Source organism: Mesocricetus auratus, unplaced genomic scaffold (assembly GCF_017639785.1).
Source record: "Mesocricetus auratus isolate SY011 unplaced genomic scaffold, BCM_Maur_2.0 Super-Scaffold_100004, whole genome shotgun sequence".
In the NCBI taxonomy this organism is placed as follows: Eukaryota; Metazoa; Chordata; class Mammalia; order Rodentia; family Cricetidae; genus Mesocricetus; species Mesocricetus auratus.
The window spans coordinates 55,920,646-55,937,994 of record NW_024429189.1 but is presented as its reverse complement, the minus strand read 5'-3'; the positions used below and the strand labels follow the sequence as shown (position 1 = coordinate 55,937,994).

Genomic DNA, 17,349 nt, shown 5'->3' with positions numbered 1-17,349 from the left:
GTGCATTTAATATTCACAGACCTTCTCTAACTTGAATTTATGAGCGCTGTAATTTTCTTAGTGCTTGAATAACTCTATTATATGTCTTTATTGTCATGTGAAGATATTTCATCATGAAGTACTCTAGCATCAAATAAATGCATATACAGTTTATATATATAAACATAAGCCATAGTTCACAAAGAATGATACTAATGGGTGGTATATTTTAATTCCAGACAAGAAAATTACAGCAGTAGAGAACAAAGGACTTTGCCTTAACTGTTGATCACCAATCAGCCACACAAGAACCAACAGTGAAGCAGAACATATAAATTTAATATGCCTGTATCTGAATTCATGTTTTTTGATGAACCTTACCTAAGTTTCTACCACTGTATTCTCTCAAGTTCTATTACATTTCATTTTCATTCTTTATCTTTTATAATCTGAAAGATGATGTCACATCAACTGATGAACCAGAGTTCTGTGACCACATTCATCTTGGTGGGCTTCTCAGAATATCCACAGTTCCAAATACCTCTCTTCCTCCTGTTCTTGACCATCTACTCAGTGACTTTGATTGGCAACCTGGGCATAATTGTTGTTATAAGGATCAATCCCAAACTTCATACACCCATGTACTTTTTTCTCAGCCATCTTTCATTTTTGGATATATGTTATTCCAGTGTGTTTACACCCAAACTGTTGCAGATCTTGGTTGTGGAAGAAAGAACCATTTCTTTCAGAGGATGCATGACACAATTCTTCTTCATTTGTACATTTGTGATTACAGAGATATTCATGTTAGCAGTGATGGCCTATGACAGGTTTGTGGCTGTTTGTAATCCCCTGCTCTACACAGTTGTAATGCCTCATAAGTTCTGTGCTCTACTAATAGCTGGGACTTACATGATGGGTGGACTATGTGCTGTGATACTCATATACACTCTTTTGCAGCTGTCTTATTGTGAATATGGCATAATTAATCATTTTGGCTGTGAATACTCTGCTGTCATCTCTGTATCATGTTCTGACTCCTCCTTTAGCCAGATGACATGCTTAGTCATTTCTATATTCAGTGAGTCTTCCAGTGTCCTGATCACTTTAGCCTCATATATCTTCATATTTGTCACTATTATTAAGATGCCTTCCAAAGGAGGTCTACGAAAAGCCTTCTCCACCTGCACCTCCCACCTGACTGCCATCACAATATTCCATGGGATCATACTGCTCCTTTATTGTGTGCCCACCTCAAATAGCTCACAGCTTTTTGTCAAAGTGGCCACTGCTCTTTATACAATCATGATCCCCATGCTGAATCCCCTTATCTACAGCCTTAGGAATAAAGATGTGAAAGAGACAGTCAGGAGACTTATCAGCTCCAAACTGCACTCTCACTTGACATAATTGTGTGTGTGTGTGTGTGTGTGTGTGTGTGTGTGTGTGAGAGAGAGAGAGAGAGAGAGAGAGAACTACTATCTATATGTCTCACCAATCAAGATAACATTATAGTGTACCTCAACTTAATAAATGTTGAAGCAAAATGAAATCAAGTAATTATTTGTTAAGGAGAAGCTTCCCTTGAGAGGAGCCTTCTCACCCGCCTGGTTCCAGATCTGCATCAGTCCCAAATAAACATACAGGAGGCTATATTAATTATGAAGCTGTTGGCCTTGCTTGTTTCTTACTGGCTAGCTCTGACTTAAGTAATTACCCCATAATTGTTAATCTAAGTATGTCTCTTACCGGAGAATAATTCCAGGCTTCCTACCCCCATGGCGTTACATGTTGACTCTCCTGTGTTTCTCCTTCCCAGAATCCTCCTGGATTCCTAGCCCCACCTATCTAGATTCCTATTGGCCAGACAGTGCTTTATTGACATATACACAGGAACTCCCCAACATCTCCTCTTTTCTGTTTAAACAAAAAGAAAGGTCTTAACTTTAACATAGTCAAATCGTATATGACAGAACAATTATCAAGTAAGAACACAGTTACAACATTTTGTCTATTAACATTTAGCAAGATCTAAAGAAAATATCATCCATCCCATCCTTGTGAGTCCAAAGTCCTATATGTAGCTTATCTTTTATCATAACTAAGGAAAACTATAATTATAACTATCTGTCTTCAACTCTATCAAAGACCACAGAAGGATAATATATAAACACTAGGATTGACAGAGATATCTTACTGCCTGGATAGTCACCCGAAGTTCCTCTGTAACGTTGGGGCATCTATCTTCAGCCCATAGGCCACAGTGTGTCTGGAACAATTCTCAGCAAAGCAGGAAATTTCAAACTGTCCATCTGCATCAGCAGTCTGTCAGTCATTTTTCTGTGTCCTGCAGAAAGTCCCGTAGACTCTTCCATGAAGCAGGAACCCTGTAAGACTGAGTTCAGCAGTCACTTTCCTGTGGGTCCTGCATGTCCAGATTATACAACAACAGTCAAACCGTCTAGGCAAGAGCAGTTTCTTGCCCAAATGGATAATATTGCCATGTTGAAAGCAAACTCCATAACAAGTTTCTTCAATGCCCATCTTCCTCTCAGACATAATTGGTGCTGCCAGGAGCAGACATTTCTCATTGTCAAGAAAAACCCTAAAACATTTTAAATGCCATTTTCTGAAGGTCTTTGAGAGGTTTGAAGACTGTTTATCTATCTCAAATATATTTCTATATATCTAGAAAATCTAACTTACCTAACTATAAATTCTATTATCAATAACTATCTATAGTCTGTATTCAATTATGCATTACATTTTAAAAGATCAGTATAAGCACAATACTTAATCAAGGGGAGAAGTATACATGTCACAAAATTGACCTTGAATTTGTATCAATAAATGAAAAACAATACCCATACCATAATTCCCCTTTTTACCATTAAAAAGAGATTGGTTGTGATCATTAACCAATTATAAACAATCCCATTTAAATGAAAACAAAGGTTTATAAACAAGATGGGAATTAGGATGTCGCTCATTCCAAACTGCTTCCTGCTGGAAGGGGGCGCTGTTCATACCATGGGGATCATGACAAAACTCAGAAACCTGTGTAAGTCCTTATTTTCAGGGTCTGTAAAGCTGCATCATCTTAGCTGTTTCAATTGTTGGAACATCTGGTCCATTGCTTCTGGGGGTCTTGGTTCGTCAAACCAAAGAAGCCTGGAAGGAATCCTCAGCTTTTCATTTTCTGTATAAACATAAATAAAATCTACTTTCCCAAGTAACATATCCTTATACTTAAATTTTGAAGTCAAGGCATTTTCAAAAGATAGAAGTTGGATTAATTTAGCAGCATTTATAATCAAGCGTACTTTAGTTGTTCCTTAGCAATGAAAAAACTGAAAAACATAATAGCATACAGTATCCAGACTTTCTGCGTATTTTCCATCTTTACGTGGCTTATTTATTTATCTATTATTATTATTACTCTATTTTTTTACTTTTATTTATTTTTCTCTGAGACAGGGTTTCTCTTTGGAAATCTGCCTGCCTCTGCCTCTGGAGTAAATCCTACTGGAGTGTGCCACCACAACGCCGACTTTTGTATTTATATACCACTTTGCCGTTTCATTTTCTCTCTCAATCTCATGTATATTTTTAAACACACTGTAAAGCTTTAGAGATTTTCTTCATCCATGTCTGACTTTACTGTAAATCTTTATGTTTTTCTGGCCACGTGTCTTAACTGTAAAACCGCGGTAGTTTTAAACTGCCATTTCAAGATGGCGGGTGTAAGCGTGACTCCAGCTTATCGCCTCAGTCCATGCTGACATCGAGCAAAAGCTGCCACTTCCAGCTGTACATACACACCTTTCAATCGTTAGCAGAGTCTCTTAAAAGAACCTTGTTGGGTTTTTTTCTTTTTCTTTTTTTCTTTTTATGCAGAGTCAGGAAGACTCCAGTAAGCGAGCCGCGTGAACCTCGGCTTGTGCTAGCAAAACAGAGCACATCTGAGAAAAATGCTGCTACCAAAATCTGTGCTTCTCTCTGTTCTTCTGTTTCTAAAATTCCTTTAAAGCTTTTGTCATTCTGCGTGGAAATTCATGATCCCACTTCTGACACCATTTTGTTAAGGAGAAGCTTTCCTTGAGAGGAGCCTTCTCACCCGCCTGGTTCCAGATCTGCATCAGTCCCAAATAAACATACAGGAGGCTATATTAATTATGAAGCTGTTGGCCTTGCTTGTTTCTTACTGGCTAGCTCTGACTTAAGTAATTACCCCATAATTGTTAATCTAAGTATGTCTCTTACCGGAGAATAATTCCAGGCCTCCTACCCCCATGGCGTTACATGTTGACTCTCCTGTGTTTCTCCTTCCCAGAATCCTCCTGGATTCCTAGCCCCACCTATCTAGATTCCTATTGGCCAGACAGTGCTTTATTGACATATACACAGGACCTCCCCAACTATTATTTATTTTTTGAATATCACTTAAATCAACTATCTAGTGACACAAGTCAATATTACTAAATCGCATCATGGATCATGAATCCTCTCCCAGAGTCTATCCCTCAGCAGTAAATCATACATGATTCTTGTTCTTTTTCTTTTTTTCCTTTTTATGGTTTTTTTTTTTCGAGACAGGGATTCTTTGCATTGTTTTGGAGGTTTACATGCTTCTAACTCATTAATTAACCAACAAGAAAATTTATTTATTTCCTTATCTTTCTTAAACCTTTCTCTTTCCCTGACAGGATTCACATCATTAAAGCAGATCTCATCTTCTTTCCCCTTCATTAAGTGTGGCCATCACAATGAAGTTAATCTCATGATTTGAGAGTAATCTATTTTTCAGTATCTTCATTAATAATACACATCTCTTATCATTTATAAAAATGTACATGCCTGTTGACCTTTCTACACAGATGACACTGCAGTAATAGAATCCCAGTATACTTTTAAAAATAAATATTTTCACCAAACCCATTTACCTTATTGTTTATCATCATTAAAATAATATAACTTTAGAGACATAACCATTTAATGCTTGAGCAGAACAATAGTGTAGTAATACTGGTATCATACAAGCCAGTTACAAAGGGCTTTCCTCTCATTCTTTGCAATAACAAACAGATGACAGTTAATGCAAAGCACTTGATATTTTTTTCAGAAAATGTAATTAATATTTTACCTCTGTAAGTATTAAAGGGATGAAATCTGCTGTATGTGTTCAAAATATCGGATTTTGTCAATGATTGGAATAACAGTATGGCTGGAATATATCTCGAAACCAGAGTGTTTTCCTTTCATTCACTACATCCAGGGGTCTGAAAATCAATGAAAATACAATAACAAAATGCAGTTTTACAGATAAGTCATGATTCTTACATATACACTTAGCTTGATCTTACTTATTACTAAATTGATTAACATCCCTTTTCCCACACTGAGTCTACTATGAAAGCCTAAATACAACATGACACCTCAAATAGATCCTGAATAGAGTGAAGATTACAAACAGAATAGTCTTTCATGAGTGAACCATATAAGTAAGTAGAAGGCAAATTTTAAAATGCCAAGAAAAAATTCTTAATAAAATGTAAATACTAGAAAAGAGAAAAAGGGTTTCTGGGAATATGACCAATAAATTAAATATAAAACAATGAAAATCATGGTCAGCACACAGTGCAAGAGAAAACAATGAACTTAAGAGAAAGAAGAAAGTTCTAGAACAATACTTTCATAAATTATTTTATTTCATAAACACGTGTGCTCCAAACACTACTATCAGATAAAATGTTTAAATCTGAAATTCTGGGTTATAGAATGAGCATAGGTACAATAAAAATTTATAACTTCATTTATCTAATTACAGCAGAAAATTACATAAACCTGGAGAAAGTAGTTAAATCATACATATTATGTATGAGATGTAAAACTAATACATTATTTTTAAGATAATCATATATTATTTCAGTAGATTGATCTTTTTTAAGTCACAAATAAACCATTAACAATCTTATCACAGTATTTTTAATAAAATGGTTTTTTAATCACAAATACTTTGAAGATTGAAGTCTGATGAAAATTAGAGTAACATTTATTCAAATGTGATACTAGAAATGCCTCTGTATTATACTTTATACAACCATTATCCAGATCCACCTTCATTTCTTTATTTTTTAATAAAATTTGTTTTTGTTGACACGTAACATCCTGTTGCCTTTATTTACCTTGAAATAGACTTTCACTTTCAGTTGTCATTAAAATTTGGAGGAGTTAGGAATTCTTGAGATGTGCTGAATAACTGTAATTTAGGATAAGAAGCCAACTTCATATATCAAATGTCCATACTAAAATAAGTTCAGCATTAACACAAAATATTTTTAAAGAAATTTACCTCTGATGGGATCACACTGGTATTGGGAACAATGCATGTAATAAATAGAACCAAGATGGAGAAATGACTCACTCATTTGTTGGTTTGTTTCTTTACTTTTTTTATTTTTAAAACAATCTTGTTTTACATACCAATTTTAGTTCACCTTTCTGCTCCTCATGGAGGGTCATCAATGTCTGTCACATCATTTGGGATGCCCCTTGATCTAGACTGAGCAAGATATCCCTCCATAGAGAATGTGATCCAATGAGCTAGGGATAAATACTGGTTCCACTGCCAGTTCCCCAAAGACTGCCCAAGTCCCCCATCTGACACCCATATTCAAGGGGGCTTAGTTCAGTCTTACACAGGTTCCCCAGCTGTCAGTCTGGAAGCAGTGAGCTCTCTCTTACTCAGGTTAGATATTTCTGTGGGTTTCCCCAACATGTTCATGACCTCTTTGCTCATATTATCAACCCTCCCTATCTAAAAATGGACTCCAGTAGTTTGACCCAGTTCGCAGCTGTGTATCTCTGCTTCTGCTTCCATCAGCTACTAGATGAAGGCTCTAGGATGGAATTTAAAGTAGTCATCAATCTCATTATAGGGGAAGGGCATTTAAGGTATCCTTTCCACTATTGCTTAGATTCTTTGTGGGGGTCATCCTTGTAGATTCCTGGGAATTTCCCTTTTGCCAGTTTTCTCATTAACCCTGTAATGGTTCCCTTTACCAAGGTATCCCTTGCTTTTCTATCCTTCTCTATCCTTCCCCACACCTTACTTTCTCCTACCCTCTTCCCTTACATCCCTTCCTCCTCCTCTTATACTCTAAATTTCCTCAGGAGATCTTGTAAATTTCCCATTCGTGGGTATGTGTGGGGGTTCATTTATATCTCTCATAGGGTCCTCCTCTATTTCTGGTGGGCATGTAAACTTATACAAACACTTTGAAAATCAGTATGGCAGTTTCTCAGAAAACTGGAAATCAGTATACCTGAAGACTCAGCAATACCACTCATAGGCATATACCCAAATGGATGCACATTCATACCACAAGGACATCTTTTTAATTGTAACAGCCAGAAGCTGGAAGCAAACTAGATGCCCTGCAACCAAAGAATGGATAAAGAAAAAGTGGTACATATACACAATGGAGTACTACTCTATTAAAAATCATGACATCTTGGAATTCCAAGGCAAATGGATGCAACTAGAAGAAACCATTTTGAGTGAAGTAACCAAGACACAGAAAGAAAACCATGGTATGTACTCATTCGTAAATGGATATTAGACAAAAAGCAAAGGAGAACCAGACTTCAATCCACAACCACAGAGAAGAAAGGCTTGTTTCTTTTCTAAACACAGAGAGATCATTGAGGGAGTGCCCAACCAATGACTATTCTAGCCTAAAATGCATGACAGTAGATTAACCCTAACCCTGACACTTCCTGGAGCACCATGACCCACAGGCTGAATGACCCAGTGACTTAACATAGAACAAAACATGGCTGGAGGAAACAAAATATCAATGTAATGATACTTACCCATATTTCGCAATACACATAGATTTGTGTCTAGCTTAATCGTCATCAGAGGGACTTCAACCAACAACTGATGGAAAGAGATGCAGTCCCACAACAAAATTTTAGGCAGAACTGGAGAAACCCTGCAGAAGAAGGGCAGAAAGAACTGTAGGAGCCAAAGCAGTCAAGAGCACCATAACAAAACTGACAGAATCAAATAATCTGGGCTCCTATGGGCACAGAGAGATGGAATCAACAACCAAGGAGTCCACATAGGACTACCTAGGCATCTGCATATGTTACAGTTTAGTAGCTTGGTGTTTTTGTGGGACTTCTAACAATGGAAACAGGGACTGTCTCTGAATCTTCTACTGGTTTTTAGGACCTCCCTCCTCATACTGGGTCTCCTTGCCTAGCCTTAATACATGGGAAGGCGCTTAGTTTTAATGTACTTTGTTATTTCATGTTAGTTTATATTCATGGTAGAACTGCCCTTTCCTAATCAGAAATGGAGGATGAGTGGATTGGGAAATTAGAACAGAATGGGGGTGGGGGTCAGACAGGGAGGAGAGGAGGGAGGGGAATTCCGTGTAAAATGAATAAATGAATAAAAAATAAATATATATATTTTTAAAAAACAGAGAGTTAAAGGAAGAGTGTTGAGTAGGATGAAAGGTAAGGAGGGTTTGGGAGGAGATGGAGGATTAGAAAAGCATGAGCAGAATATTGTCTGAAAATATTTTTTTAAAAATAACAATTAATTTTGTTTTTAAAATGGTAAACTCATAACCTAAATGTAAAGAAATAACTCTTACAATCAGTGCTCAGAATCTGTTACCAAGGTCTATTTGGTGTTATGAAATATATTTTCTTTCCATATACCATAAGAATATTTTTCTTATTTCACAAATTCATGATCATTCTGTTTTGCCATTGTTGTACATATACTTATGTATTATTAATTGAAAATTTGATTATTATTATTTTATATTTATTTTCAATCTAAAAAATAATATGGTGTGGTACAAATTATATTTTATTCAATTTCTAGTATAACACAAAACTTGCCATGGTCAGCAAATTTTGGTTGATAAAAGCAAGCAAATATAAACTCCAAAAATATTCAATGTTAAATCATTATATTAAGAATTTACTGAAGTAACTATGACTATTTATAGAAGTTTGGAATTTGAGAGTCAGATAATTTGACCTGCGACCCTCTAATACGTTGTGTGATCTTGCTTACAGCACCTTTGCCTACTGCTATGTATTTAAAACAGTACTAATAGAGCTTTGGCAATATCAAAATCATCCTTGAAAAACCTGGGCCATATGTGTATGCATGCTGTGTGTCAAATAAAGTCTTGTGGGTAAGCCCCAGAAGAAGGAGTGTGGTGACCTTAAAGTACAAGTCATTAATCATGGAGGAATGTTCAATATTGTTATATTGACAGTTTTAATTACAGAGAAAATGAGCCTGTACAGACACTTCTGTTTCATTTCCTAGATTAAGCTAGCCTGTGACCATATTCTATGAGGGATTGTCTGAACTAGGTTAATTAAGATGTGCAGCATTATTCCCTGGGACATGGTTCTACACTGCACGAAAATGAGAAAAGTACCTGAACACCAGCGTTTACTCAGTCTGCATCTACTGTGATAGACTTGACCTTGAAATTACGAGCTAAAACAAAGCTTTCCTTCCTTAAGTGACTTTGTCACACATCTTTTGGAAAGAACAAGACAAGAAACCAATACCTGTGATACAGGGGTATTGTAGCATAGCCTCTTTTCTCTTCAGATGTATGAAGATCATCTCCTCACTTTCTTGGAGTTGGGTTGAATTAGCTGAGGCTACTTAATTAAACAGTGGAAATCACAATACTCTGCCTTTGAATTCATTGAATTGGTAAAGTCTTTTGAAGAAGTAAAACATTTATGCCGTAGGTTAGTAGGCTGTTAAATGTGAGGCCAAATAGAATCAGAGTGAGCATTGTGGAAGAGGATTATTAATTAACTTTTAGGTGTTAGTGAAATAGTCTTACTTGTTATTAAAAATAGCACCAAAATTTCACTGTGTTTAATGAAGGTGTCATGTATCAACAAATGCATACACTATTATAACAATAAAATAAATAATAAAATGTTATTGTTTTATATTAAATGCCATAGTTTTGAAAATAATGGTATATCCTGTTTCATTCTCATCTACATATTATTATTGACTGCAGGTATGTATGTTTGCATGAATTAAGTATATTATAATATGGAAGGAAAATAGTGGATTTCTGGCGATTGTAACTGTTATAATTTCAAAATTGTTCTTTATCTCATTGCTAAATGTGCATTTTGAACTGTTTGTCTTTTTATATTTTTTATATTTTCATTGATTTCACTTGCTCTTTGACCATTTCATATGGGTATATAAGGCATTCTGTTTGCTTGAAATTAATTAGTGATATTTTTTTTGGCTAAGGGATATTTAAAATGTACTGATTCTAATTTCAAAGAATAAATCTTGAAAATGTTCATATTATTTCATATCTGTATAGTTGCAATTAATTATTTTTTCAAGTTCCTAAGATATTTATTGATTTTTAATTATTCTTGCCATGAAAAACTCACCTAAAATTCATTACTAAAAGATATTTCTTGTACCACTTCCTCACAGTTTGTTATTCCACCATACTTAATTTTTTGTTATATTTTATCTGTGTGTCTGAATGCATTTATATGATGGATATATGTGTATGTTTATACATGCTCAGGTGTATGAATACATTTGCTATGTGTGGCGGTCAGATTCTGGCTTTGTGCTCTCCTCACTTTTCTCCTTACTGTAACAAAATCCCAGTGTTCTGTGCTGCTGTGTACAGCATGTTTCCTGGCACATCAGCTTTCAGAGTTTTTCCTGCTCTACCTCCATTGCAAGGATTCGGGCATTATGTTGGCCTGCCCCTAACACGTGGCAGAATGCACTCAGGCAGTATGCTGGCCAGTTTAGGATTCCATGATTGATTAGTCTGCATGCAAGTGGAAAGGGCCGTTTTAAAAGAAAGATCCCTGTCTAGGTTTGCAATTTTTCTTTCCATTCTCTCTATTCCTGCTCTGTCTTTCCCACTGTTTCCCTGAGGTAGACAGGACATTTCCTGTCTCCCTCTTATCTCTCTGTCTCTCTCTGTCTCTGTCTCTGTCTCTCTGTCTCTGTCTCTCTCTCTCTTTTCATGGGCCTCAAGATGGATGAGTCATTGGCTAGCCATTCCCACAAATTCTGCTCCCACCTTTACCCTAACACATCCTGCAGGAAGGACAATTTGTGAGCAGAAGTATTGTGACTGGATTGGTGTCCCAATCCCTACACTAGAAGTCTTGCCTTGTTAAAGAAGATGGTTGGTTAAGGCTCTATTTGTAGGCTTTAAGACTGGGGTCACCCTTGTAGATTCCTGGAAGTTTCCATTTCACTAGGTTTCTGGCTCATCCTGGAAATGCTCCACAATTCCAGGCATATATTCCAGGGTTTCTCCCTCCATCCATAAAAATGTAAATATTATAATGGATCTATAGACTGTTTATCTTAACAATTGTCCTATCTTCCTTCTTAAAAGATATTTTCAATACAATATCATTTTCTTCTGAATTTCTTCTCTTCTCTCCTTTGAAATAAGTATAATTTGAGGTTTTGTACATAAAACATGCCCACAGTTTATGGAATGTACCGACTAAAACTACAATGAATAATACTTTTGAGGATGAAACTATTGTCAGCACAACATGGAACTTGCTAACATACACTTTCATGCAATTCTGCCAATTTTTGCAGAGTTATAGATAGTTGGGAATGCAACATATTCTGAAAATTCTTTTCCCAAATAGACAATAATGAAAATTATTTCTCACCCATACAGGACTCTAATATCTTTTTTCTCTTTGAATATGCACTTGTTTACTAAGGAATATGCAACAGGCAAAACAGAAAAAAGAAATTGGAAAAATGGTGAAATCAATAGCTGTTCTTGTGCAAGAACAAATTTGTTATACTTGATATAGCAATAAAGATTTTTTTCTTGGAAGTACAACTTTCTTGAAATTGTAAACTGTTCATCTTCTATTTAAATATTTTATTGAAAATAACTTTTTCATATAATATATTTTGATTATGGTTTTCCTTCCTGCAGCTCCTACATGGTCATCCCCAAATCCCAATTCACTGATCTCTAAACCCTTTCATTCTCTCTTTTATTGAAAACAAACAAACAGGCAAACTAAAGAAGCAAACAATAAAAACAAAAATTGAGAATAAAATAAAAACCTCAAGAATCACGCATACAGAGTTGTTTATTTTATTGTTTGCTTTAGACATGAATATCAGTCTAGTAATTATTTGGAAGAGAGTATATCTTAATAAGAGATGAGGGAGTTCCTTCTAATTTTGCTAGTTTCAGTTGGTGATAATAAATTGTCAGGATTCTCCAGGGAATGAATCCCTGAAGTAGAGAAGTTAAGTGTTTAGTACATAAAATATAGCTTCCATGCCACATTAAGAACACCAATGCACAGTCCAAGCTTTGTTACTTTGAAAAATGGTCCTTTATTGAATCATTTGCAAGAATTTGCAATCATCTTTAAAGAAATGATTTACTTAGCATGTAGGACTGTTTTAATGTTGAACAACATTGTGGTCACCATTTTTAATGATTAGCAAGGGCATAATTTAAAATTTATAATAGGAAAGTCTGACTTTGAGCAAATATTTTACATTTGGAATATATTTTCATTTTAGTATCCAACATTTTTTAATTCATAATATTTGTGAAAAGAAAACCTAATATGAAATGACAAAGAATAGCATCAGTTTACTTGACAAAAGGTCTGTATTTTGGTGCTAAGCAAATGTGATGAATTCTGATGTCATTTTACTACTTTACTCAAAGTTCCCACTCAGCTCTTCAGATCATGTGATGCCAAAGGACACCATCCAAGCATAAGGTTTTTAATGTTTTATTTTATCAATTACTGTATCCACTGTTTGTATTATATATATATACATATATATATATATATATATATATATATATATATATAGAGAGAGAGAGAGAGAGAGAGAGAGAGAGATTTGAGACATTGCTGTCCTGAAACTTGAAACTTGGTCTGTAGGCCAACCTGGTCTTGAACTCACAGAGATTCATCTGCCCTGCTTCTGCCTCCAGAGTTCTGGGTTTAATGGTGTCTACTACCACACCATGCTTACAAAGAATATTTTCCATTTCAACATGTTGGACAATGGTCAAACAAGAAATATCTTTGTTTTCTTGAAGCCTTGTACATTGCCATGGATCCCTGAAAACAATTTTTATTGTACTGAAGGCTTATATTGAACATACGGTGTATACCCTTGCAGAGCTGAAGATTAATTGATTTCTTTTTATGAATCTTTCTGTGTGTGTGTGGTGTGTGTGCATGCACATGTGTGTACTACTTGTGTATAGGTGCTAACAGATGTCAGGGGAGGGTGTCAGGTCTCTTGAAGCTTAAATTACACGTGGCTATGACATGTCATGTGTGGGTGCTGGAAAATGAGCTCTGCTCCCCAGAGTAGTTACAAGCACTCTTCATCATGGAGCCCTGTCCACAACAGCAGAGTGGAGATGTAAAACTACATAACATTTTTTTAACAAATTGCCTACCTTAGCAATGGTGGAAAAAATGTGTTTAATGATGAGTAAAATCAGTGGGAATCTAAATTTCAGTGATGTGTTCTTTGTAACAATACTTTGGTTAAAATCATGTGTTACAAATATATTCAGTTATGATGGAGAGTGTTCTGTAGATACTGATGAAGATTTAGAAATGAACCAATAAGGAAAACCGTTTACTTCATTTATGAATTTACTTACTTTTTATTTATTCTGTAACTTATACATAAAAATTAATAGTAAATTATATGGAACCAGGTAAAAGTATAATACCTGGATATATTATATAATATTTAAATAATTGAAACATATAACACTCTTGAAATAGTGGTCACTTATCATGTGTATATTAAAACACAGCATTTGAACTTTGAAAACAAACTACATGTTTTTGTTATCTACAGTCATCCCTCTGTAGTATGCAAGAAACTCACATTCCTCTCTCAATATAAATTGGTATTTGCTATATCTCTTTCCTTAATTTCTGCTCCCAGTCATTTCCAGTCCACTGTCAAATTCTTTGAGTTGAAAAAAATTTAAATTCTATCACTAAGATCAAAATATCATATTTGTCTTATCAGGATAGCTCACTTCAGTTAACAATGTGAAAAAAAAATAACGTAAAGTCCAATTCTAGCCTTATCCTTGCCACTGACAGCATTTCATTGTTCCTGCGACAAACAGTAAATATATCACTTGTATTCCACATTCTTCAGAATCCACTTAATGAAGCCAAGAAATAATTTGTTTAAAACTTTGGCTGGTGTAGGTATTGCAGTACAGAATCTAGTCAACATATTGATTCCACTTTCTTCTCATAAACTCAGCAGTCTAAATACTGCATTATATGATAGTCATGACTACTGATCATTTAATATCAGTCCTCATTATAGAATCAAATGTGAAAGACTATCCTTTTCATCAAACCAATGCCAGAAACTTTCTGTTTTAATTTTCATAACAGCCATTAGTAGAACTGTGAACACATACACACAAACACACACACACACACACACACATATATATATATATATATACATATATATAGTAATTCATGGTTTATATTAAAACCTTAATTATTCGTGATGTAAAAAATTTTTACTCTCACCCTGTGCATTTCTTTGTATTTCCTTTAGAAATGTCTAATATATACATATGATTTATTTTCAAATCTGGCTTCTCTTTTCCTTGTTGAGACTTTTAAGTTCCTTATGTATTATAGATACTTACATTCAACACTACATTTTCACTCACTGTGTAATTTTTCCTTTCAACCTGACTTGACTTTATTTCTTCTTATAAGGCTATTTTATTTGAGAGTAAATCTTTTCTTTTGTGCATGTGTCTTTGAAGAACTGAGGTGCCTTCCCTGATCCAATGTCCTAAAATATATCTTCAAATATCTTCAATAGTGTTTATGTAAATAAAATTTTATTGTATCTTATCTTATATTCAGTTATTAGTCTGTTTAAATTAATTTTTACTTGATGAAATAGAACTAATTCTATTATTGATCATGTGAACATAATATTTTCAACACCATATACAGAAATATGTATATATATATGTATATATATATAGAGAGAGAGAGAGAGAGAGAGCAATATCATTTGCAAAATATGTCCTCTTCAAGGTGTTTTATTGTCTTTCTTATTTTTTGTTGGATGCACCTTCTAGTATAATGTTTAAAAAATGTTATAAAATTGGGCATTTTTACATTGTTCCATCTCAAAGAGAAATACTGAAGTTTTTTTGCTTATTTTGCATGAAGTTAGCAATCAATTATTCTTATTACACAAAATATTTAATATGTTAAGGAATGTTTACTGCATATGGAAATTTAATATTTCACAATTTTAAATGTGAAAGGATGGTAAATTTTATTAGCTATCTTTTCTGTATAAATCAGCATTGTGAGTTTATTTATCTTGTGTTCTCTTGTGTGGTCTCTTTGTCTATTAATCTAACACCAAGTCTTGCTTTCACAACTGGTATAAGTTTCACTTGCTCAGTGATATATTCAATGTAGCTTTACATTTAATTTACAAATTTTTCAATAAGAATATCTCATCTACATTTATAAAAAGTGCTATCTTATAAAATTCTTCTGTTGAATTAGCATCTGAATTTGTGAATAAGGCAATGAGTGCTGATCTAATGAATTGAGTTAGGAAATATTTCCCAAGTATCACTAATTTTTAATGTAAGGAGAATTGATTTGGTTCTTTAATTATTTGGAAGAACTCAGTAGAGTCATTTCCTGCCAGCATGGTCCTGTAGGCCCTTTAGCCACAAATAAATACACAGGTGCTTTATTAATTATGAAAATGTTGGCCAGTGTCTAAGGTTTCTTATTGGAAAGCTGTATTAATTTTTAAGCCATTTCTATTAATCTGTGTATTGTCGTGAGACTGTGGCTTACCCTGTAATACCCAGGCATGTTGTTACTCTTTCAGCAGCATGACAAATCTATTGCAAACTCCCTCTACCTACTTTCACAGAATGCTCCTTGTCCTGCCTATTTTCCTGACTCTATTGACCACAGTGTTTTATTCATCAACCAATAAGAGAAACATATATGCAGAAGGGCATCCCCTATCATAAATTTAAAAGATACATGAGAAATATTGTAAATGATTGTTGAAAAATTTATTTTACACTTATCATAAGCTCCCTTCATTTCAGATTTCACCAAATTTTAATTTGATTTTGTTTAGGTTGAGAAGATCATGTAATGTTTATGACAGTATAATATCACCACACTGGGAATTATTTTTTTCATGCCAGGATAAAGACACTTAAAACTGATTTCATTGGCCTACAAAGAAAGATATGCCAAGTCTAAATCATCAATATAGGAGAATGAGTCAACAAAGGTCTCAAGTGGTTTGAGATTTCTACTGTAAGAGAGGGTGACATTAATCATACTACATGCCTGAGGTAAGTTACATACTTCATTTAAACTATAAAATGGTGTAGTTAAACTAAAAAGTTATTTTTTCCCTTCTATTCATTGCACTCAATAATATTTATATAATTTCTATCATCCTTCCCTGAATCAGTCATCAGATATAACCATGCAAACTACTTAATAATTCATCTCCTCATAAATAACTAAAAGGAAAAGTCTCCCTTAACAAATTATATAAATGTTTTAATTTTCTTTGCTTACATGAAAAAGAGATTTTAATGTCTTTAATATGAGAGAATATTTTTTTCATCAACCAATCTTTTCTCATGTTTAGTTCCTAGTAAATATTGGATTGTTCTTTTTTGTTTGATGAGCTAAATACTACACATGGCCACACAAGTTGAAGAAAGCCATTGTGGAACTTAGAAAATTTCTTTAATTCCATGTTCAAGGCAGAATATTTGTTTCTGCTGAGAGCCTGAGTTCTCTAACCCATCATAAGATGGAACATGAATTCAATAATAATACAGTGTTCTTCAAAGGCCACATAAAATTATAAAATATATAGGATTTTAAAAGTATGTTGCAATGTAATGTTCATAGAATAGATAAAAATAACATAACACTGTGGAGATATGATACATGGCTTGATGGACCAAATCTAGGAACTTTACCATTACATTTTAATGTATCTGATGAAGGTATTTTATCTGAAGGATTCTTCAGACATTATTGTATGACTAAAATACCATTTAATGCTTTTTGTCTTTGATGTGGGCTTTGTTGTCATAAGACTTTAATAGATAACATTGTATGAATGTGTAAAAATGTATAATTTATATTATGATAATATTATCAGGTACTACTTTTAAATTCTAGGTTAAAAAGAAAACTGTACATGACTGAAGATCA

The 17,349-nt window shown here is 34.2% G+C and overlaps 1 protein-coding gene across 1 annotated transcript; it reads left to right on the top strand.

Annotated features, from left to right (window-relative positions):
* Positions 1-435: 435 nt before the first annotated feature.
* LOC101841849 (olfactory receptor 5D18-like) lies at positions 436-1,389 on the top strand. Its single transcript, XM_005065004.4, has one exon. The coding sequence runs from the start codon at positions 436-438 to the stop codon at positions 1,387-1,389; it is 954 nt and encodes a 317-aa protein (XP_005065061.1).
* Positions 1,390-17,349: the final 15,960 nt, after the last annotated feature.

Excerpts from the sequence above, each read along its gene's own strand:
- LOC101841849 (XM_005065004.4), top strand. The coding sequence starts at position 436 with ATGATGTCACATCAACTGATGAACCAGAGTTCTGTGACCACATTCATC.